Source organism: Mesoplodon mirus (assembly GCF_964341445.2).
Source record: "Mesoplodon mirus genome assembly, chromosome: 9".
NCBI classification, from domain to species: Eukaryota; Metazoa; Chordata; class Mammalia; order Artiodactyla; family Ziphiidae; genus Mesoplodon; species Mesoplodon mirus.
Genome location: NC_138985.1, coordinates 82800519 through 82824565, shown reverse-complemented (window position 1 = coordinate 82824565; position 24047 = coordinate 82800519). Strand labels below are relative to the sequence as shown.

General features: G+C 36.3%; 2 protein-coding genes across 6 annotated transcripts in view; one reads left to right on the top strand and one right to left on the bottom strand.

Moving 5' to 3' along the window:
• Positions 1-24047, bottom strand: part of ST7 (suppression of tumorigenicity 7) — a 263462-nt gene that overhangs the window by 200565 nt on the left and 38850 nt on the right. The window contains exon 1 of one of the 5 annotated variants that reach the window (XM_082631964.1): positions 2147-2478. The exons of the other annotated variants lie outside the window; for them this stretch is intronic. Coding sequence (XP_082488090.1) covers positions 2147-2168 — 22 coding nt within the window. The 5' untranslated portion in view covers positions 2169-2478. Of the gene's footprint in view, positions 1-2146; positions 2479-24047 lie in introns of those variants that run through there. 5 annotated transcript variants of the gene reach the window in all.
• On the top strand, positions 7154-8236 carry LOC309810152 (geranylgeranyl transferase type-2 subunit beta-like). The gene is given in 2 exon segments (XM_082631967.1): positions 7154-7921; positions 7924-8236. Coding segments are annotated over 2 exon segments (993 nt in total). The 5' UTR covers positions 7154-7158; the 3' UTR covers positions 8154-8236.

The window sequence follows — 24047 nt, the reverse complement described above, 5'->3', positions numbered from 1 at the left end:
GCATCCAATACAAGTAAAGTACTGTAACCAGAAATCAAGGATAAGAATCATGAAATCAGAATACGTTAGAAAAAAAACAGACCTTTCCAGGATCTAGCACAGCACTGTACATCGAGTAGATGGCTAAACAAGTATTTATTGTAAAAGTTTAGTAAGAATATCCTAGGTGGTTTGGAAGATCCCTTCTGAACTAATTAGAACTTTTAATGCGACTATTTTTCAGAATATTCCAAATATAGATAGTCTCAGCCTATAAAATAGCCTCCAAAAGATGGACATTATAGGTCTAGAAAAGCTATGCCTCAAAACACAAAGAAAATACAATTGTCTTAACTCTGAGTACAGATTTAAGGAATCCCCTTATTTAAAGAAAGCAGTCCATTCTCAACACTTTACAACCACTGACAGTACAAATCTATCTATGGTCTTCTAGGGACAAGCAGGAACCAAAAGTTAATACTCAGTAAAGTCAAAAAATGCCCAAAACCTACATGATGATGTTCTGTCTTCTGAATGGTATTCTACCTGTGCAGTAATTTGGTAGCTATGGAGACCAAAAGCAAGCAGCAGTTTTCAAACACAGCACATAGCACATGTGTGATATTATCAAAAGATCAGGTTTAATGATCAAGAAAGTCAACATGTCTGCTTGGTAAACCTGGCCACACAATGTTAGAGTCCCTATGCCAAGAACCCAAAGAGTCCCACACTGAGTTTCAACTTCCATTTTCAGCTAAACAAAGTAATAAGACTAATTTTTCTTTAGTAGATAAATAGTTCTATCTATATTTAGGTTCCTACATAAACAAAATTCCATGACTGAAATGAAACTGGAAGGTCTTTGCCACTAAATAACCTGTTTCTATTTCTTGGGTGACAAAAATTCCAAATGTATCATTAAGTGAATTCAAAAAACATTTTTAAATTATTAGAAAATAAAATTGTCACATGCTGAATGAGACATTACATCTCATTGTTATTCTATCTTGACGTTGATAATGCAGTGTGGTAATTTCAGAAATGGGAAGCCTCTAGGTAAGACAACAAAAATAATCCACCCTTTAAAAAAGCCAATCAAGAAACAAAAGAACTGAAGATTATTAGCTCTCTTGAAATACTACTATTCTGGAATAATCATCAGCTATGCACAAATAGTCACACTGATCACCTGAGATCAGAAAGAAAAGGTTGGATTATATATTCATAAGAAATGTGTTTCCTAAATTCCTACCCTAACCCCCTCTCCCCACAAAGATAGTGTCTTGCCAATGTTTAATGTTCTAGGTCAGCAGGTTGAGTCTCTTTAGAAATTCTTAACTGTCACCTTTGCTTATGGATAATGACAAAATATTCTGCAGAGCCTGTATAACTGCATCGACAGGTTATACTACTCTACATCCAGCATTAAATAATCCTCATTACTTAGGCTCGTCATCATTTTTCAAATACCCGTTTTAGCTGTCTACAAGTGCCATCCAGCCCAGCCCCTTGTGCAGGGCCTGCTCTGCACCAAAGCAATTTCACTGTATAAGTTTTAAGACAGATACAATGCTGCTGGACTGTGGCACTAGCCAGCATATCAAAATTGAAGCCATTGTGTAAAAAAAAACAAAAAAAAAGAAGAAAAAAATCCATCTTTAAAAATAAAGCTTATTTCTTATTCTTTAAATCTACATATAATATCTACTCCTATGTTTCTGTAAAAATATGGAAGAAGAGGATATAATGATACCCCCATTCTCCTTTTAGATAAAAAATGTAAGCCCTTTTTTCCTTTTTAATAAACACTATCATCTCAGATCCTCCAGTATCTATTTTAGGGTTTAAGGACCATTATAGAACCCACAACAATAGATCAGTGACAGACTTGATCCCATCAATTAACACGTTCTGGGGAGGCTGCCTGGATTCCTGTCTTCCTCCCCTCCCTCTTGGAGGCCTGGTTTTGACCACACTGACATCCCTGGCCTTAAGGATGAATAACCCAGATAAGGGGGAGTCCCTTCCCTGAGACCAATTTCTTTGTAATTAGAGCCAAAATACAAAAGCTGTTAATGACCTAAGGCAAAGTGATATGAACTCCAAGCCAATGAAACCATGACAGCAAACAGATTTCTAAACAGCAAAGTGAGATCCATTTACTTACATGAAGATTCAGTGCCAAACATGGCTGGCTCCAGAGGCTGCTTTTAAAAATTAGAAGAAAGGAGAAAAAGGAAGGAAGAAAAATCGAGGAGTGTACGTGTGAGAGTGGAGAGATGAGCTGCTACACAGCAGAGGTCATGAAGACAGACAATGCAGTCCAAGCTGTGTCCAGCTGCCAGATTCTCCTCTTACAAGCTTCAGTGTTCTCCCGTGTGACTGAAAAGCAAGGTCTCCTACAGCACCAAAAACCGAAGAGCTGTTTTGGAAAATCCAACACGGAAAGGCAGGCCGACGTGGCTCTTCTGGGATGCAGGGAGGCAGGACTAGGTAGCAGCAGGGGCAAGACTGGGATCAGCAGCAACAGCGGATACTGCAATCCCCAGCCCTGTTATAGCAGTAAGACAATAGCAGGGCTTATGCATACACTGGTGACGTCAGAGACACTGCACAGACCGACTGCGCTGCTTGAGCCAGAGGCTCCAGGGGCTTCAGGGGAGCAGGCAATTCAAAGGGGAATTCCTTCGTCCCAAAATGCACAAGACCAAGAGCCACATATATATTCACCCTCCTGACAAGATCTTCATCCTGTGATACCAGGCACTAAAAGAGACCTCAAAGAAATTTAAATATTGGCTTTAGAGCAACCAACCACAAAGATATGCAAATCAGGGTTCTTGGTTTTATGCAGCAAGTAGAACTTTTCAAGGGAATTAAGAATATCAGAAATGAGAAAAATAACCTACCTTTTAAAATAACTCCAGAGCTCATTGTTTTTTCAGTAGGCTTGTGGTAGACTGACAGATCAGGGATTGTACACTCAACCACAAATATGTGAAAATATGTAAACTATTCCACACACTTTCTGGGCATATAAATTCACAAGCAAATGTAACAGTAAAATAATACTATAAGCACTTAGAACACTGCTTAGCACCCAGTGAGCACTCAAATGTTAGTGAATACATTATTATTTATTTTGCAACTATTATTCAAATGTGAAAACCACCACTCTATACTCTAGGAATATATGTATGTACACATATTTCTCCTATACTGTCTCTTTTGCCTTATTTTTCTTCATTTTACCTTGTGAGAATTCCTGTCATTTCTCCCGAGTAACGCAGTCATGTTAACGCTGTGTGCACACACCAGTGTACACCTGTGTGCAAGTGGGCATAATTCTTTTTCATCCATCAACACAAAGAAGATATTATTTTGTCTCCTGACTCATTACCTGCATTACCTTTACTCTTAGAAATCTGTTTTTTTCTAAAAGCTGTAAGTGCACAGACTTTAATTAGAATGTCTATCCAACACAAGTAAAGAAAGTTTTGTTCTAATATTTTAAAAATATTGAAATGCATAAAAAGTGTGTTTTTTCAATAATCCCACTTTTAAAATCATATAAAATAGGAAGTTCAAAGGCTCAAGTTTCTTTTCCATCCATTCATCTAAGGTATATACTTTTTCCAATATTTTCTAAAGTTTACAAAGACATGTCTTTATATAACACAGTTTTTAAACATTAAATTCTTATATAATTGTGGAACTGCAAATTACCATCTAAAAAATATCATTAATAACTCTCTGGTCAGTATATGTAGATCCATCTCATCTTTAAATGGTTATATAATATTCCATTGTATGGATGTGCATAATTTATTCAAGGTAATTTGACCTTTATCTTACTGAAAATGCTGAACCATTATGAAGAAATTGCAATGATGCTACATAAGAACAAATATTTTGTTGTAGCTAATAATAACTAATATTTACTAAATGTTTACTATGTGCCAGGTATTATTCTGGGAACTTCACATGTATCAGCTTATGTAATCTTCATAACAAACCTATAAGGTAGGGTTATCCACATTTGATAGACAGTGGTCATACTGGTTACTAAGTGATAAGCTGGGATTCAAGCCCAGGCAGTCTGGTTCCAACACATAGGCTCTTAACTACTCTTCTATAATGCCTCTTGAAAAATTAAAACATAATTACCAAAATTATATTTTAAGAATTCAACTAAAATGAAAGGAAAATAGAAATCAACTGAAAATATGGAGAAGAAAATTCTTAAAAGAGAAGGGTCACCAAAAAAACTAAAAATGACAGAAAGGACTATACTGAAAATTGCAAAACTTAAGAAAAATGCATCCCTCCCAAAATAAGTGGTCCAGGTCAACAACCAGTGGAGAACACAGGCATACCTCAGAGATACTGTGGGTTCGGATCCACACCATCAGAATAAAGCAAGTCACACAACTTTTTTGGTTTCCCAGTGCATATACAAGTTATGTTTACACTGTACTGTAGTCTATTAAGTGCCACAGCACTATGTCTAAAAAAAAATGTTAATTTTAAAATACTTTATTGCTAAAAAATGCTAACCATCATCTGAGCCTTCAGCGAGTTGTAGTAGTAACACCAAAGATCACTGATCGCAGGTCACCATCAAAACAAATGTAACAATAATGAAAAAGTTTGAAATATGTTGAGAAATACCAAAATGTGAGACAGAGACACAGAGTGAGCAAATCTGTTGGAAAAATGGTGCTGACAGACTTGCTTGAAGCAGGGTTGCCACAAACTTTCAATTTGTAAAAAGATGCAATTTCTTCAAAGAGCAATAAAAGAAAGCTCAATGAAACGAGGTATGCCTGTATCAATAATAGTGTTGAGACACAACTGCAGGAAGTGGGAAAGGGCAATACACTTCAAAAGGGTTCAAACCAGAATAGTATCTTAACATAAGATCTATTTCAAATTGCATCCCAGATGTTGCACATGAATAGTAACACAAATGGGGGTGGATGATGTGGCCATCAGAAAGGCAAAAGGAACAGTAGAATGAGAAAATGATCCCTGGGTAGAGATATAGTTAGTCCTCCATATCCACCGGTTCCACATCCATGGATTCAACCAACTGCAGATCAAAATATTCGGTAAAAAAAAAAATTCCAGAAAGTTCCAGAAGCAAAACTTGAATTTGATGCACACCATTGACATAGCATTTACACTGTATTTACAACAACTTACCTATGTAAGTTATATCATATTAGGTATTATAAGTAATCTCGAGATGATTTAAAATATGCATGTCGGTTACATGTAAATACTACACGATTTTATATAAGGGATTTGAGCATCCACGGATTTGGGGGTGAGGGCAGTTCTGAAACCAATCTGCCACAGATACCGAGTGACAACTGGTACTTCCCACCAGAGGTCATAGTCTATATGTGACAACTTCTTGCTGACTCACTGATGTAGCTCTTTCTTCAGCTTATATGTGAGGGTGTATATATGCATATATAAACACATTTTTCTGAGTGCCTATATTTATTTCTTGGCACAGATTTCTAAGAGTAAGTTAAAGGCTGCAATATTTTTCAAGATATCTACTTTTTAGGTAACTATAGTAGGATCAGTATGTTAAAAACGTTAGGTCTCTGGGCTTCCCTGGTGGTGCAGTGGTTAAGAATCCCCCTGCCAATGCAGGGGACACAGGTTCGAGCCCTGGTCCGGGAAGATCTCACATGCCACGGAGCAACTAAGCCCGTGTGCCACAACTACTGAGCCTACATGCCACAACTACTGAAGCCTGCATGCCTAGAGCCCATGCTCCGCAACAAGAGAAGCCACCGCAATGAGAGGCCCGTGCACTGCAACGAAGAGAGCTGCTGCTCACCGCACTAGAGAAAGCCCGCGCCCAGCAACGAAGATCCGATGCAGCCAAAAAATAAATAAATTAAATAAATAAATGTGTATATATATATATATATATATATATATATATATATAAACACATTAGGTCTCACTTGCCAGCAATCTGGACACATATGACAACCTCTGACTCCTATTAAGGTTTCTATAACCTCTGGATGCCTGAGGTATTTCTAAACACTTCAGAAGGTTGGGATCCATGTGGCTAAAGACCCATCTTTGACAAAACAGATGCCAAAATTTTAGTTTGCTCCCATTCTCTCCTCTGGGCAGCTGGCATGAACTCAGAGAATGAAGACAAATATTAATGGCCTGCCTAAGGAAAACATAATGAAAGAAAATGAAGGAAGAATAAAACTGACTGATGTCCTCCATGCCCCTTCAAAAAAATCACATAATACATTCCCAAACCAAAGTGATCTTTGGCTTATCAATTATGTCTAATTATGCATGCCTGCGACCCTGCCTGCCTGTGACCCTGCCCTTCCATTAGTAAAGCGAGTACTGTTAATTTCAGGATAAAATTAGCAATGAAAGAAGAGATCAGTATTCAAAATAATTTAGTGGTCAAAATAATTATTGTTAAATTAGAATGTTGCTGATAAAGAAAGATAATAGTGAAAATCTTAAAGTAAGTCAATAGTAATTTTTAGAAGAAACCCCATTCATAAATTGACTCAACAACTACTTCCTGAAAGCCTACTGTTCTGCATTCTAGGGATACAGCCATGAACAAACTCTCTCCTCTTTGGAGCTTATATTCTAGAGTGTGAGACGGACAAACAAATATGTAATATATCAAGTGGTTGTATGTGTTATAAAGAAAAATAAGAGGAAGTAACGAGGAGTGATTGAATGGGAGGGTTATTTTAGGTAAAACTGTCAGATGATGTCACCCTAAAAAGATGACATTTCAACAAAGACCTGAAAAAACCGAGAGGAAACCACATGGGTAACATGGAAACCACATGGAGGAAAGAGCTTTCCAGAAAAACAAAATAAAATACATCTATTCTTGAATATTCAAGACTCAGTTTTCTACTGGAAGATATATCCCCTTTAGTGCTATGATGCTGTCATTAGTACAAGAGTGGTTGTGCTGAACTGAAATAAATAAATTCTCTTTTCTAATGCAAAAGAATTCACTCTTCCATGAACTGAAAACATGTGTGTTCTTTTCTTCAAAGTCTAATAGACTAAATATACCTACATTTGCAAATATGTAAATGTTTATAAAAATCACCATAGAAGACAATACTCAAAATAGCTTCCGCTTCGGTCTCAGACATGGGCACACCGCAGAAGGATGTTATTATCAAGTCAGATGCACCCGACACCCTATTAGTGGAGAAGCATGCAGATTATATAGCATCCTATGGCTCATGGAAAGATGAATACGAATACTGTATGTCTGAATATTTGAGAATGAGTGGCATCTATTGGGGTCTGACCATAATGGATCTCATGGGACAGCTACATCGCATGAATAGAGAAGAAATTCTGACATTTATTAAGTCTTGTCAACACGAGTGTGGTGGAGTAAGTGCTAGTATTGGACACGATCCTCATCTTTTGTACACTCTTAGTGCTGTCCAGATTCTTACTCTCTATGATAGTATTAATGTTATTGATGTAAACAAAGTTGTGGAATATGTTCAGAGCCTACAGAAAGAACATGGTTCTTTCGCTGGAGATATTTGGGGAGAAATCGACACAAGATTCTCTTTTTGTGCAGTGGCAACTTTGGCTCTATTGGGGAAGCTGGATGCTATTAATGTGGAAAAGGCAATCGAATTTGTTTTATCATGTATGAACTTTGATGGTGGATTTGGTTGCAGGCCAGGTTCTGAATCCCATGCTGGGCAGATCTATTGTTGCCCAGGATTCCTGGCTATTACTAGTCAGTTGCATCGAGTAAATTCTGATTTACTTGGTTGGTGGCTTTGTGAACAACAGCTCCCATCAGGTGGACTCAATGGAAGGCCAGAGAAGTTACCAGATGTATGCTATTCTCGGTGGGTGTTGGCTTCCCTAAAGATAATTGGAAGGCTTCATGGATTGACAGAGAGAAACTGCGCAGTTTCATCTTAGCATGTCAAGATGAAGAAACGGGAGGATTTGTGGACAGGCCAGGAGATATCGTAGATCCCTTTCATACTCTATTTGGAATTGCCGGATTGTCACTTTTGGGAGAAGAACAGATTAAACCTGTTAGCCCTGTTTTTTGCATGCCTGAAGAAATACTTAGGAGAGTGAATGTTCAGCCTGAACTAGTGAGCTAGATTAGATCCCTTGATGCAAAAGTTGCTTAGTGTAGTTTTACTCTTTTAACATTTCAGTATTTGAAGTGCTTAACAAACTTAATGGCTGCCATGTTAATATTTTGTACATGAATTGTGTTGATTTTAATAAATTATACAATTATACATATGGTAAATTAGAGACCTTTATTGTATCTTCAGCTTTCTGTTTTCTTCTGGAATGCTGTTATTCTGAGCGTAATATTTTGTTTATGCTTCAGTGTATTTATCTTGTTTGTCTCCATAACAGCAAACTGAGTTGAACTCTATTTAGCTGATGAAGTCTTGTGTTCTGATTTTCCCATGTACTCCCTTGATATGTTATATATAACTATAGTTAATATCAAGTGGTCTTTGCCAATGAGAATGTTAACTGATGAAGAATTGATGAACCCCATAGGAATTAAAAAATAATAAATGGCTGAAATTTGGGAATAAAAAAAAATAGCTTCCTACCACATCAGACAACTAGCTTAATAAATGTTATCTCTATTAGTGTGGTAAGAACTTAAACCACATATTCTCTTCAGAGTACATACAAGACCTAACTTTAAAAGTGTCATATCTGGAACTTCTCTGGAGCTGTATCCTTTGTTCACATTAAATCTTTATTTTCTTACTATTCCTCTTGATGTGTATTTAGCATGTTAAAGTTGTGTGTATTTTAAAATACCACCTATGCATTTATAAAGTATTACTTCAAAACAACAAAGAAGTGTTTTAATGGCAATACATAAACTACAGAAAAATGAAAAAAATATCAATGATTCTGTTCTTTGGGAAAAAAGTACAAATATATAATTAAAAACAAATTCATAGTAAAGGTCCCTGGTAGGATTATAGAAATTTGATTTCTTTGTATATGTCTATAAAATGTAGTCCTTTCTGCTTCAACATAGTATCACACATACAGTGAGCCTTCTAACAGGTAATTATATTCTATTTCAGAGCCCTGGAATGAAATTCTGGTACACTAATGTTATAAGGAAAAGAAATTCAAAATCCAGAGAGAGCGAGAGAGAAGGAGTGAAAGAGATACTACTATACTATTTGCTTTAAAGGAACTCTAAAATAGGAAATATGGACTTATAGAAAAAACATATTTGGGTATTTGGGATAATTAATTACTTTTAAATGTTTTAGCTTCAAAATATATTTACCACATAAGTCCTTTACATAGCAAGTGCCTAAAAATGGCATTTTATTAACAATTTCACAAAAAATTTGATTTTTCTCACCATAATTAGCTATCTTTCCAAAGATCCATCCATAGATCAAAGGGGATCATTTATAAAGAACATGTAAATAATGCTTAATTTAAACACACACTGGGATTTTGTCATTATTCGGGGTATGGAAAGTAGGTCCCTGCCCTGGTGGAAAAATCTTCCAAAGTCTTAGTTGTTTAGTTTAAGAGGAATCTATTAGAAAACAGTGTTACTGTTACCCAAAAGTTCTAAGTTACGGTAATATAATTTTGAATTACCTGCACAAGTTTTGGGCAAAGATCCATGTCCATATCTCCTTACCACCACCTTACCTCCCAACCCCACCTTCACCCCATCCAATCTAAAGGAAGCCCCCACTTAATCATCAAGAAACACCACCCCTGGTTAACTTCACCTTAACTTTATTCTTGTACCAACTTACCACTCAGTGAAACTAGAAACTGAGAACAAGCCTAAGCAGTTTAAAAAAGGAAGAGGTCAGTTACACTCAGAAAATTTAGGATAAAAACTGAAATTCTCCAATTCACTTCACTACATCAACTGCATCTAAAAGATCAGGCCACACACATGCACAAGAAAACACCAACACAATGGCAAAAACGTTTTACAATCTCTGTAGACTGTGTTTATATTTTATTCTCTCTGTGGCATAATCTGAACTCAGATATTTGTATTCTAAACCTTCTGGCCCAGAGGGTAGAAATGTGGATTAAATATGGGTTGCAGTTTATTTTAAGTCTGTTTGAGTAGGACCCAAACTGAAATAGAAGAAACAACAAGGGTATGTCTGAGAAATTCCCTTAAGTACTTATCCTAAATTAATCACAATTTGTGTACAACAAATTCATACATACTCAGGAATAAATTCATGCATAATAATTTTTCAAATACATTTATTTACAAACATAACCAATGTAATTTTTAAAATACTAATTCAAAATAGTATATTTTAAGTAATTCTACATGGCTGGAAAGTATTTTAAATTTAATTTTACCTGTATAATCCATAACAGGCAGGGAACTGGGTATTTTCCAAAGTAAAACTCTATCAGACACAAAATGAAACAGCTCCCTAGACAGGCAAACCACTCTGGGGAAAGCCTCCTGCCATGTGACATTGAGCACACACACTTCTGCTTATCTCGATTCAAGCTGCAACGGTCATGGCTCTGCTCTCCTTTGCCTGTTCTTTTAAAGCCATCCTTAGAAAAGTGTTTCTTAGAAAAGAACTATTATTTCTTCCCATTTCATTCCTGTAGTATTAGTTTAAAACTAAGGAAAAAATAAATTCTCTTCTTTCTCTAAGTGAAAAGAACACAAGATATCTATACTTCATCCTAGTACTCAGTGTTAAAAAACCCACATAACCTGAAATGAATCAGCATCCAAATTTTTAGGAAAAATATTGTCATTATGTTCATTCCTTTGATAGTTTGCACATGTGATCAATTTGAAACATTTGATTTGTAAATAAACCTAATACAGGTGATGGAAGAACTATCCTTTAAAGCATATCTAAAACCTTTAACTCATTTGTCTGAGTCCTGAAACAGACATCAGATGGAAAGGACATATGGTCATTCCTGAGACAGACTGTATCTGATGTAATCTTTAATGTCACACTGTCACATGCATTGAGCCATCTTCTCCTTCACTGTCAATTGTTTTGATCGTCAGTGTGTCCTGGCTAAAGAAACCTTAAGAATGGTTACTTCATCTTGATACAACAATTCTTTAGACCTTGCCCAGAGACAAGATATAAATAAATTTTTAAATTTTTTATCGGCTTTCTTTTTTTTTCAGCAACCTGAACAGTTGGACAATTTCCAATTTAGAGACATATTAATGCTCCCTTAAACTGCAGCTACTTTGAGAAAGATAAGGTATTGGTGTTTTGAGTGGTTTTACTGGAGTAGTGGGATGTTTTGTTTTGCTTTTATTTTTCTACTTTCCTTTCCATTGAATAAGTTTCTCCATAAGATAATTACAAAGTTGACAATACTATACAATATGATTCTAATTTTCAATACAATATCAAAAGTATAAATAGTATAGAAATCTAAACATTCTGGGCTCAAAATCATCTATAATTTTATGAAATAAGTGAGAAAGCATCATTACATTCAGCCATCTAGTCAATGCTTCATTACCATAAGCAGATCCCATTACACTGCCATTCTGCTAACAGTCAAAAGCTGTTAATTCCCATCAACCTCACCTGTCATTGTTGCTAAGCAGCCCTGTCTCACTTCTCTGGCTTTAATTCTCTTTGTCTCAATCTAGGGTACTGGCTGGGGAGCCTTCCATGAGCTATAAAAATTTGATATACTTTCTTCCTGGTAATTAAAATGTGCAAATGGTTAAAACATTAATGCCATGATTGTTTTAAAATGGTATGCTTAAAATGCCTAATAATAACTGTCTTAATTTCCACGCATCTTACATGTGTGTGGCAACACTGATAGCCATTATCAGATGTCACATGAAATGACGTTTTAAGCCTCTCACAATTTAGTACTGTTAGCATGGATTTTTAAAGTTCTTTAATTATTTGAGCAGCATTATTGTAAGAGCAATTGTTTTATTTTTATCTTTTATATTTTATTTATAACTCTTAAGTCACAGATATTTTAAGGAAATGCATTTTATTAACAAAATGAGAACATAATTTAAAATCCAAATTAGAAAGTAGAAGATAGATGGATAGATGGGTAGATAGCTATAAAACCTACAATACAGTTAAGTGATTTGCCACACCTCAGAAAGCCAGCAGAGTGGTTGAGAGGCAGGCCCTGTGTCAGACAGAGAAGGTTTAAGCCACAGCTTAGCCACTTCTTAGCTGGATGATCTTAAGCAAGTTTTTAAATCTCTCTTGACTTCAATTGCCTCATAAGTTAAGTGACAAAGCGCCTAGATCAATGCCTGGGATGTGATAACAGCTAATATGTAAACAGCACTTAATGTGGACCAGGCACTGTTCTAACTCATAGATTAATAACTTACTTAACCCTCACAACAACCCTGGGAGGTATTATCTTCATTTTATAAGCAAGGAAACTGAGGCATGGAGGGTATGTAACTTAACTGAGGTCACACACTATACATAACAGAGCCAGAATTTAACCCAAGTGGTGTCGTTCAGAGTCCTGTGCCTAACGACTACACACACTGCCTCCATAGAGCAGGTGATCAATAAATGGAAGCAGAACAAGAAAAATTGTTTCCAAAAACTAGGTTCATTCTTTCCAACCCTGCAGTTTGCCAGATATTCTAATAAGCCATGTATTAATAAAAATTCAGAGTTTATAAAAATACTTTTTATAATCCATCTTCAATTCCAACATGCAGAAAAATTAAACAGATAACCAGAATGAAAGGGACAAGGCGTACAGTCACTGTGATAGCTTAAAATGAGAGTTGCATTAGCCAGTTAGGCAGAAGTAAGTACTCAAGTGCAGAAAGCTATAACCATAAAAGGACCTGTACTATGTACTACCTGCACACTCCTAGCAACCACTATGTCCCTCCCTTTCTACTTTTCAGTTTCCAAATGTCACAGTAGATACTACTTGTCTGGCCTCTAAAGAGTCTGAGCAGGTTCCTCTGACTGCAACTTCAAAGCTCACTCAGGAGGAGAGCACCTTCAACTAGATGCCCCTGCCTTCCTCCCCAAGAATCTCCTCTTGCCTCATCTCACCCTTGGCAAAGGAGACTCACTAGTATGTCTAGATGCACCCCTCGGACACAGAAACAATCACATCACAGTCCGCTCCAAAATGTACTTACAAGTCATGGGAGTCAGAGGTCCTTTGCAGGTCACCTGTTCCAGCCTACAGCCCAGGGACCACTGTCCTAAGTGTAACTTACTGACTCAGGAGCAGCCCATGCTGCACCCCCAAACCGCATCCCAGATTCATGCTACAATTTACCCCTTCACAGTCCAAGCTGGAAGAAGCATAGTTACTGAATCAACAGACCTGGGGTCTAGCCTCTACACTGCCACTCATTACCTCTCTGGTCTGGGATAAGTCCTGGAACCCTCACAGGTGTCTATTCCCAATAGGCAAAATGAGGAGGTTGAACTGGATGACCCCTAAAATCCAGCTCAAATCCAATGATACAGGATTCTACTTTAAACCAATTACAGCTGGATGAGAAAACTCAAGTAACTCCCAGCAGGGAGCTCTTCCTCCTCCTCCAGCCCACAGCATCCCCTCCTCCACGCTGACAGGGCTTTGGGAACAGCCCCACCTCAAGGGTGGGAAGCCAGGGAGCCAGCAGGTATTGTCCAAATCCAGTGCATTCATGCTGAATGGCTGACTCCTCCAACTGTTCAGGCACTGTTCCTCCCTAGACAGGCCCCAGTAACTCAGCCTAGGGGTGAACAGACAAATACAAACATTCATGAAACACAACAGAAATAACTGTTGGAGGCCAAGCCTACTGGAGAGTTCATGCCCTGGTGGGTCATACCTCTTAGGACAACAAGGCCTGGGTGCCAGCGATAAAGCTTCTGAAGGTGACCCCTCCTTCCAAAACATGATTGAGACAGCCTGGACAGGGAGTGCCAAGTTTTCTGTAGATGACAGCTCAGACTGAGACACACCTCCTCTCTTTCTCCGCCATGGCTTTCCTATCTGGAGTAGTTCTTGGTGTGGGAGTCCATAGCCCTTTACCCTCCTCAGAAAAGGAGAATGTACCATAAAACCATTTACCATAATTTTACCATAGTATCTTACATTGTATTTCCAACCCATACAATAACTCACTTTATTGCACATTTTAAAACCCCAAGTCCAGGATTGGATTAAAAATGCTTACCCTGTTACTCCAGAAATGATAATATGGGGTTTTCCCTCCAGTCTCTATTCTCACCCTCCTCACCAACAAGTCAGTTACGTCAAAATGCCTTAATGGTATGCTTCATCCCAACTTCCCTTTACTCTAAGTCAGAACAAAGGTTACCTAAGAAGTTGATGCTCACCCATGCTTCTTACCACCCACTCCAGCCTGCATCCACCTCAGTATTTCCTTTTCATGTTCTGTCATCCTTCACTGGTTTTGCTTACTGAGCTGCACAATTACCACATGGCCTATTCCATAATGTGAGAAGACTCCACTGCAAAAAGGGTTCTCTGACTGAAGAAGATTCTAACAGCATGAGCCCATCTCCTCCCATGAGTGAGCTCTCCATACCTCAAAACGTTTAAGTAAGCTAAGACAGAGAAGCATCAAGCACCAACCAGATAACAAAACAGCCCTATGCGTAAGACAGGGACTGGTTAACTCAATACCATGGCCCAGACCAGTGCTATACATTCTCCAAGACAAAATTAAGAACCATCCTCACCAAGCACAAAAGCACAATTATGACCAAAGGCAAGCTGAAACCTGAGAGAAGATCTGCTTTACCCAACTCCAAACCTTCAGATAGGGTTATTTCTAGATAGACAACACCTGTTTGCTATGCTTGAAAAGAATGGTGGCAGAATCCAAAGCCCTCAGTAGCTGTAAAACTCAGACCTCTTATAAAGTAGCAGGGCCACTCCTTTCTTACACGAGCCCCAAGAGAACTGACATCAAGTAAACACAGATGGGGGGGGAATAACTTTTATAAGAGGTGGAGTACCGCTGATGTTTTTATTCTATCAAAAGATTACTGTAGGGCTGCCCTGGTGGCACAGTGGTTAAGAATCTGCCTGCCAATGCAGGGGACACGTGTTCGATCCCTGGTCCAGGAAGATCCCACATACTGCGGAGCAACTAAGCCCGTGTGCCACAACTACTGAGCCTGTGCTCTAGAGCCCGGGAAGCCACAACTACTGAGCCCGCGTGCTGCAACTACTGAAGCCCGTGCGCCTAGAGCCCGTGCTCCACAACGAGAGAAGCCACTGCAATGAGAAGCCCGGGCACTGCAACAAAGAGTAGCCTCCGCTCGCCGCAACTAGAGAAACCCCGTGCACAGCAACGAAGACCCAACACAGCCAAAAATAAATAAATAAATTAAATAAACTTTAAAAAAAAGATTGCTGTAAAACAAGACATTGGCTTAAATGTTTAAGGCTAACCAAGGAAAAAGAATAACCATCAACTAACCTTGATGTAAAATTAAGAGTCATGAAAAACATAACTAACATTACTAAAATGTCTGGTAAAAACATGAAAGACTAAGATTTTCTGCCCACAAATATGAATCTAACATAAATGTTTGTTAATTTTACACTTTGAAAGTGAGGGTCATTATATATATTTGAATCAAAGTTCTAGTGGAAAGATCACAAGCAAAATCCAGGTTTCTACAACAAACAGAGAGGTACCCAAGCCAAACATATCCTTCTGTAGAAAGCTTCTTTAGAAAAACCACAGACCTTCCTGTGTGGTTTTGGTCTGTTCACCTGGCTGGCAAAAGGAACCACGGGAAAATAAGCAAAGGAAGTCATGAAAAACAGTCATGAATGGACTACTGTGGGTTGTCCCTGAGGCAAAAAAACAGTGGAGAATCCTTCAAGAAATGTAGTAGCATTCAGCTAGAGTTTTTGGTAAGCAAAGAAAGCCACAAATTTGCATGGTACTCCAAAACATAAAATAATACTGATGTTTTAACAGGGGCCGGCACTCTTTCTACAAAGGACCAAACAGTAAATATTTTAGATACTGTGGGACCATCCAGCCTCTCTCACAACTACTCAATTCTGCCATTATAGTGCAAAAGTAACCACAAACAACACATAAACAAATGAGTATATGTAGCTGTGTTCCAATAAAACTTTATTTTTAGACTGTGAAACTGGATTTCTTATCATTTTCATGTATCATGAAATATTTTTCTTCTTTTGATTTTTTTAAACCACTTAAAATATTTTTTTAAAAAACACTGTTAGCTTGCAGAAACAGGTGGCCCTCAGACTATAGTCTGCCAGGCCTGTTCTATCATCTTTAGCTGATTTGACCTTTCTCTGGAAGAACTCTGATTTTCAATTAGGTCTCTGCCATTAACAAAACTCACAAAGGTAATGGATTCCATCAACAACTGCTTGACTGATCAGGGCTGGAAATTTAAGAAAATTTGTACCCCAATTCCCTTCTTTTTTAATGATATTATGAGCAACACCTAGTCTTGATAGCCCACACTACCTGTTCACTCCCTATCATGTTAGAGTTAGTAGTAAATGCTGAATCAACTTGTGAGAAATCAACTACTTTAACAGTGTAACAAAAACATTTCCAACCCACATACATCTATAGCCCTCAAAAATTCTATAAAAATGGAAATCATTAAGACCTCCAAATCTCCTCAATTATACGATAAGCCAGGAAGCTTTATACAAAGTACACTCATAGTATAAAACACAAGTAACAGCTAGTTTAGTATGAGAAAATCTAACCCCATTCACCAACAGTAGCTGAAAGAGAACTCCTGAGAAACAAGAAACTTAGATTTCAAGCCTAAATGCATAGTCAACTACTTCAGGTAGCCATTTCACAACAGTACCTCATTTTTATGAAATTAAGAAGTAGGTTTAGATTATTTCTGTGGTCTTTTCTAGCTCTAAAATGCTTGTAACGAGCTACACTAATTATGATATCTGATGTAGCTCACTGGGAGTTTCAGCAATTTTCACTTTTCATTATCCTTCAGATAAGAAGCAGATAATTTCTTCTCTGCTCTTTTATCTCTGGCTTTTTGAAAGGCCAATGAAAATATATTTCTGATTAGGACAATTGCTGCCTCCTTAGAAATATCCAGTCTTAACACAGATGTAAGTGATTCAAGAGAAAATGTAAAGTAGTATGATACTTGGAAGATGCTTCTAGAGACAGATATTTCTGTCTGCTGCAACTATAAAATACAAATTGTGGAGCCTCCTCATAACAAAAGCACACAATCATCCTTTAGCTACCACAGAAATGTGTCTTTAAAATTGCTTCATTTTTCTACAGTAATCACATCCTTACTCTATACAAACCACACTGCAGTCGGCCTCTAGAATCAAGCAGACCTGCATTTTGTCCCTGCCACTGCTACTTGTAAACTGAAAGGTTCTCACCTCCAATTCTCATTTTCCCCATCTGTGGAATAGGAATGCTGTTCTTGGTAGCAATGTAAATGATATATTCATAATTGTGTATAAATATTGATGTCTTCTGGAAGACATCTGCAATACACTGTTAGGTTTAAAAAATAACTTGCAGGGCTTCCCTGGTGGTGCAGTGGTTGAGAGTACGCCTGCCGATGCAGGGGACACGGGTTCGTGCCCCGGTCCGGGAGGATCCCACATGCCGCGGAGCGGCTGGGCCCGTGAGCCATGGCCGCTGAGCCTGCCTGTCCGGAGCCTGTGCTCCGCAATGGGAGAGGCCACAACAGCGAGAGGCCCGCGTACAGCAAAAAAAATAAATAAATAAATAAATAATAAAATAAATAAAATAACTTGCAAAGCAATAGGAATAATAAGATAACACTTTAGAGGGCTTTTTTTTTTTTTTTGAAAAGCATACAGTGGGAAAAAAGGAAGGAAATTCTGACACATGCTACAATATGGATGAATCTTGAGGACATTATCTAAGTGAAATAAGCCAGTCATGGAAAGACAAATACTGTATTATTCCACTTACATGCAGTATCTACGGTAAGTCATAGAGAAAGTAGAAGGGTGGTTGCCCGAGGCTGGGAGGAAAGGAAAGAGGAATTGTAATGGGCATAGCACTTCAGCAAGATGAAAAAAAGTTCTGAAGAACGGTTGCACAACAATGTGAATGTACTTAACACTACTGAACTGTACACTTAAAAACTAGTTAAGATGGGGCTTCCCTAGTGGCGCAGTGGTTGAGAGTCCGCCTGCCAATGCAGGGCACACGGGTTCGTGCCCCGGTCCAGGAAGATCCCACATGCCACAGAGCGGCTTGGCCAGTAAGCCATGGCCGCTGAGCCTGTGCGTCCGGAGCCTGTGCTCCGCAACGGGAGAGGCCACAACAGTGAGAGGCCCACGTACCGCAAAAAAAAAAAAAAAACCTAGTTAAGATGGTAAATTTTACATTATGTACATTTTACCACAATTTAAAATTTTCAATAAATTTTTAAATAAAATAAAATTTAAGACACTTTAAAAAAGCATAGAGTGGATACTTTGGCAGTAAAACTACTGATGATTTTTACTTTCTACTTTATATGATTTGTTACTGTTGCAAAAGTAGAATGAGTTCACTATGGAAAACATTCAACTCAGAAAAAAAAAAGAAAAAAGGTATTTTCATTTTATATGTAAATAAGCCTAAAAGCCTGAAAGCCATAAAAATCTACCAGCGAAGGGTCCAGTTAGCCTTTTTTTTAAAATGAGGTATAGCTGATTTACAATGTTGTGTTAGTTTCAGGTGTACAGCAAAGTGATTCAGTTTTATATATATATATGTATATATATATATATATATATATATATTCTTTTTCAGATTCTTTTCCATTATAGTTATTACAAGATAAAAGAAAAATCCAGGCCAATATCACTGATGAACATAGATGCAAAAATCCTCAACAAAATACTAGCAAGCCGAATCCAACAATACATTAAAAGGATCATACACCATGATGAAGTGGGATTTATCCAAGGGATGCAAGGATTTTTCAATATCCGCAAATCAATCAATGTGATACACCACATTAACAAACGGAAGAATAAAAACCATATGATCATTTCAATAGATGCAGAAAAAGCTTTTGATAAAATTCAACATCTATTTATGATGAAAAAAAAAAACCTCTCCAGAAAGTAAGCACAGAGGGAACATACCTCAACATAATAAAGACCATATATGACAAACCCACAGCTAACACACTCAATGGTGAAAAGCTGAAAGCATTTCCTCTAAGATCAGGAACAAGACAAGGATGACCATTCTCGCCACTTTTATTCAACATAGTATTGGAAGTCCTAACTACCACAATCAGAAAAAGAAATAAAAGGAATCCAAATTGGAAAAGGCAGAAGTAAAACTGTCAGTGTTTGCAGATGACATGATACTATACATAGAAAACCCTAAAGATGCCATCAGAAAACTACTAGAGCTCATCAATGAATTTGGTAAAGTTGCAGGATACAATATTAATACACAGAAATCTCTTGCATTCCTATACACAAACAACAAAAGATCAGAAAGAGAAATTAAGGAAACAATTCCATTTACCATTGCAACAAAAAGAATAAAATACCTAGAAATAAATCTACCTAAGGAGGCAAAAGACCTAAATGTCCATCAACAGATGAATGGATAAAGAAGATGTGATAGATATAAATATAGATAGATAACATAGAGATATATAGATCTAGATCTAGATCTAGATATATATATATAGATATACCTAGATCTATAGACATATATAGATATATAATGGAATATTACTCAGCCACAAAAAGGATGAAATAATGCCATTTGCAGCATCATGGGTGGACCTAGGGATTATCAGACAAGTGAAGTAAGTCAGAGAAAGACAAATATTATATGATATCACTTATATGTGGAATCTAAAAAAATGATACAAATGAACTTATTTACAAAACAAAAAAGACTCACAGACATAGGAAACAAACTTATGGTTACCAAAGGTGAAAGGGAGGGGGAGGGAAAAATTAGGAGTTTAGGATTAACAGATACACATGACTATACATAAAATAGATAAACAACAAGGACCTACTATATGGCACAGGGAACTATATTCAATTAGTCCTGAAATACATTAAAATTACATACTGTCACCAGGAACTATACATATAATTAGGGTCAGAATGGCTAAAAGAATGATAAAGGATTGGTAAAAAGGAAGTATATTTCTGTTCTTAAATTTGTAGGGAAATACTAACTTTAAATGGCATTTATGCAAGTTTGTTTAAATTTTTAATTTGAATAAAACAGCATATAAAGAATAAAAATTTCATTCTTAACTCTAGTGCCTAGCAATGCTTGTTGAATGAATAAGTGGACACACTTGAATAGAAACCAACTCCTTGAATCTCAGTAAATGTACAAACCATTCAGAATAGATAATTATATTACACTGCTACCAACTGGTGGCAGCATCCCTAAAACACAAGGGCAATAACTAGGAAAGGAAAGAGTTCATTCTGAAACTTTAAAAGATATAAGAGGGTGACAGACTTGTAACAACTTTTCTCCTTTGAAAACTTTACTATTTCCAATAAAATATGGACACTGTCCTTTAAAAAGGCAATGTCCTTATTTTATTGGACTCTGCTATAAACAGCATAAATAGCCTCAACTCTGCTATCAATCAACTATGAAAAAGATATGAGGTGGAAAAATTACTTGGAATTAGAGCAAGATTGAATTTGAATTCTACTTTAGGCAACAATGTACCTCAAGTTTTCTCAGATATGAAATATGTGAACCTCTCAGAAACCTATTACCCATATTTCATGTGTGAGAGCATCTAAATGGCAAAATGTCGGGAGTTAATATTATTTATTATTAATAATTAAATTATTATTAGTGACTTTTTCTTAAATAATAAAACATCTCTGAAACATTTATATTTATGATCCATGTATTTGTTCATATATCAGCTTTCTAATATGTTAAATGCCTAAAGATAAAAAAATAACAAATATCTGTCCTTTGACTGAGTCATTCTTTATATGGTACTCCATCTTCTCGATTCAATTCAGATTTTTTTCCCAGGACTTTTTTTTAGCAGAAACATGCCCTACATACTTTTCATGAGCATAATTTATTTTTAAATTTATGTCTGGGAATTCAGCATACTGTATCTTAAAACAGTGCTTCACGTTAGTCATTATTTCCACAGCCCATCAGCACATAGACAGGAAGTGTAATATGCAAAGAAGGAACTGAATCTCATGGAGTCTATCAGAAATGTCCCTTAGCGTTTCATAAAAATCTGATACATATATCGTGAAAACTAGAAATGTTTTTATGTTAATGGTAACAACCAATGTAAAGACAAAGAGGAAAAACAGGGACCATTTATGACTCATTACCACAGGAGATAATTGAGGGTGAAGTAGATTGAAACTGGGACTAGACTCAGGATCAACAGCTTTTAGATTTTCCACTCTGTACAATGTTAAAATAATATTACATTTTATATTTATATAATATGAATTACTAACATCAAAAATCTGCCCTCATAATGAACCATAAGTAAATAATGATCAAATAAAATGGGAGAAATTTTAAAAGTTATTTTGTCAATATTATAGTGTATTAACAAATACCTTCTGCTTCAGTGAAATTAGATTCAACAGACCTATGTCTGGGCATTTCATTGAGAATGCACATTCTAGGAATGTGTGTATGTTTCTTTAAAAAATATGTATACACTGAGGATAGACGATGTAACAACGAACAAAATACAGAGGCCAGTGAATTCCAGACATTATACAAGAGCAAAACACTTAAACAGCCATGTTTTAAAAATATCTAAAGAAATTTAAAATGTATTAGGTTCCCACATACTATTTACCTAAAATACTCCTAATTATACTTGAATCAAGTCTTCCTAGAAATGTAAGTATTATAAATGTTTTCTTCTATCCAAAATAGCCCATGAAAAATGTCATCTTTTTAATTGTTTACTGTAACTTACACATTTTTTTAAATTAAGTACCCTCTTTAAGTTATTCTAAAGCATTACAAGATAAAAATAAAGGCTCATAGAGAGTTCTTAACACCGGACATAAAACGTTAAAAGTACACTAAATGTAAAATGTGAGTATAAAAAAGAAAAAATGTTTTATTTCTATAATCAAAAGTCTATTTTCAGATACTCATCAACTACAATCAATGCCTATTCAAAGACAGATTTCTTAAAGGTGAATACATTATTTAGGTCATTTGGGCGATAGTGCAATGACAACGTCTACATTTTTCTCCCTGAGAACAAGAACTTGGTTACATAAGTCCTCTAGATGCACTCAAAGAATTAGGGGAAAAGTATGTGGGAGGCATGAAGCTTTTGAATTTGGAGTTAATGCCTGAGGACTGAGGCTTTTTTCCTTTTTTGGTAAAATGCAAATGTATTTGTATGAATTGTGACAAAAAATATAACTGTAGAAATTATGTAATATCCTAGGAATGCTTGTTTTACATTTTCAACCAAAGAACAGGTTTTCAAAGAAAAACAAAGACAAGAACTAACATTTATTGAATTCTTTAGTATGTGTTAGAGACACTGAAACACTATGATAGAAACTGTCATATATTACATTATCACAATCATTTTCTCCATCTTTGCTATAAAGTCATAATGGACTCTATGTTAAAAGGCATAAAAAAGAGTCCATCAAGAGCTCTAAATTATTAAAATGCCTATCTTACCAGAGTTTTAAAAAATTTCTATAGACTGTTCATTTCTTTTCAATATACACAACATATTTCTGAATTAAGAGATTCAACAAGCTGAATATTTCATCCTTTCTCTCCAGAGACCATGGGCAACATGACAAAATGATAAAATTCTGAGCCAAATGGATATACAAAAACAAGGTCAAAGAACCCTTTAGCTATCTCCCTAGACCTCTGATTATCACTGTCCAAGAAATTATTTTCAGAACACTGGGCTTTTATCCTCCTTAATTTAACAATTTTATTGCTATATATTCAAAAGGCAATCATTTTCCATCTGGATCAAGTTATTGTGTCGTAAACATATTATCCATACTATTCAACATTCATCCACATGAATATAAAGAAACTTTGAAAAAAAGAAACAAACAAGGAACCTAAACAGAATTTAAAATAGGATACCATAAAAGTCAGTTTTCTCAATTTAGAAAGTAGACAATAGATAATGGTGGTATCATTTTGAGAGAACCCCACCTTAAATTTGTAGAAACCACTGAAAATGGAAGTGAGGTCTCTAAAGATTGTAGTCATCCTGCAAAGACACCCTCCATGTGACATGAATCAAAATAGCAGCAATTTATGACCTACAGACAACCCATTTAGAACCCCTTCCTAAGAAACATTTTTTTAAAAAAGCACATTCTAAAAAACTAATTCAGTACATTCATCTGGCACTGTAGAAAAAGAATAAGATTTTGTTATTATTGATTTGCACAATTTTTTCGTTGAAGGGATTCTACCTTTAACACACACACACACACACATACACACACACACACACACACACACACTGCAGCCCTTAGGGAACTAGCAGAAATTCTATGTACCTAATCAATTTGAAATAGGCTGCATTAAAAATAAATTATGCTATCAACTGAAGGTACTTAACAAGCTTGTAAGCATAACCAAATACTGCATAAAAACAACAATATTGCATTAGACACTTGAAATCTCCTCCCCAAAACAGATATTCTTTCTTGTTTGATCTCCAGCAAAAATTACTTTGGGAAACTTCAATGTGTAAGAAAATATATTTATAAAACATGATGTCTTTTCAGGTTTCCATATGTTTTTATTATATTTTGCCTTTAAGCAAAATAGAGACATCAGATTATATTTTGCTAGAACAAGATAAAGGTCCTGCCAAGATAAAGGTCCTGCCATTACTATGGCATTGAGGGGGAAAATAAGGAAAAGTGGTCAATATACCCCCTATATTGACATTAATGCAATTATCAGTCTACCACCCACAGTTACAAAAAAAGAAAAAAGAAAC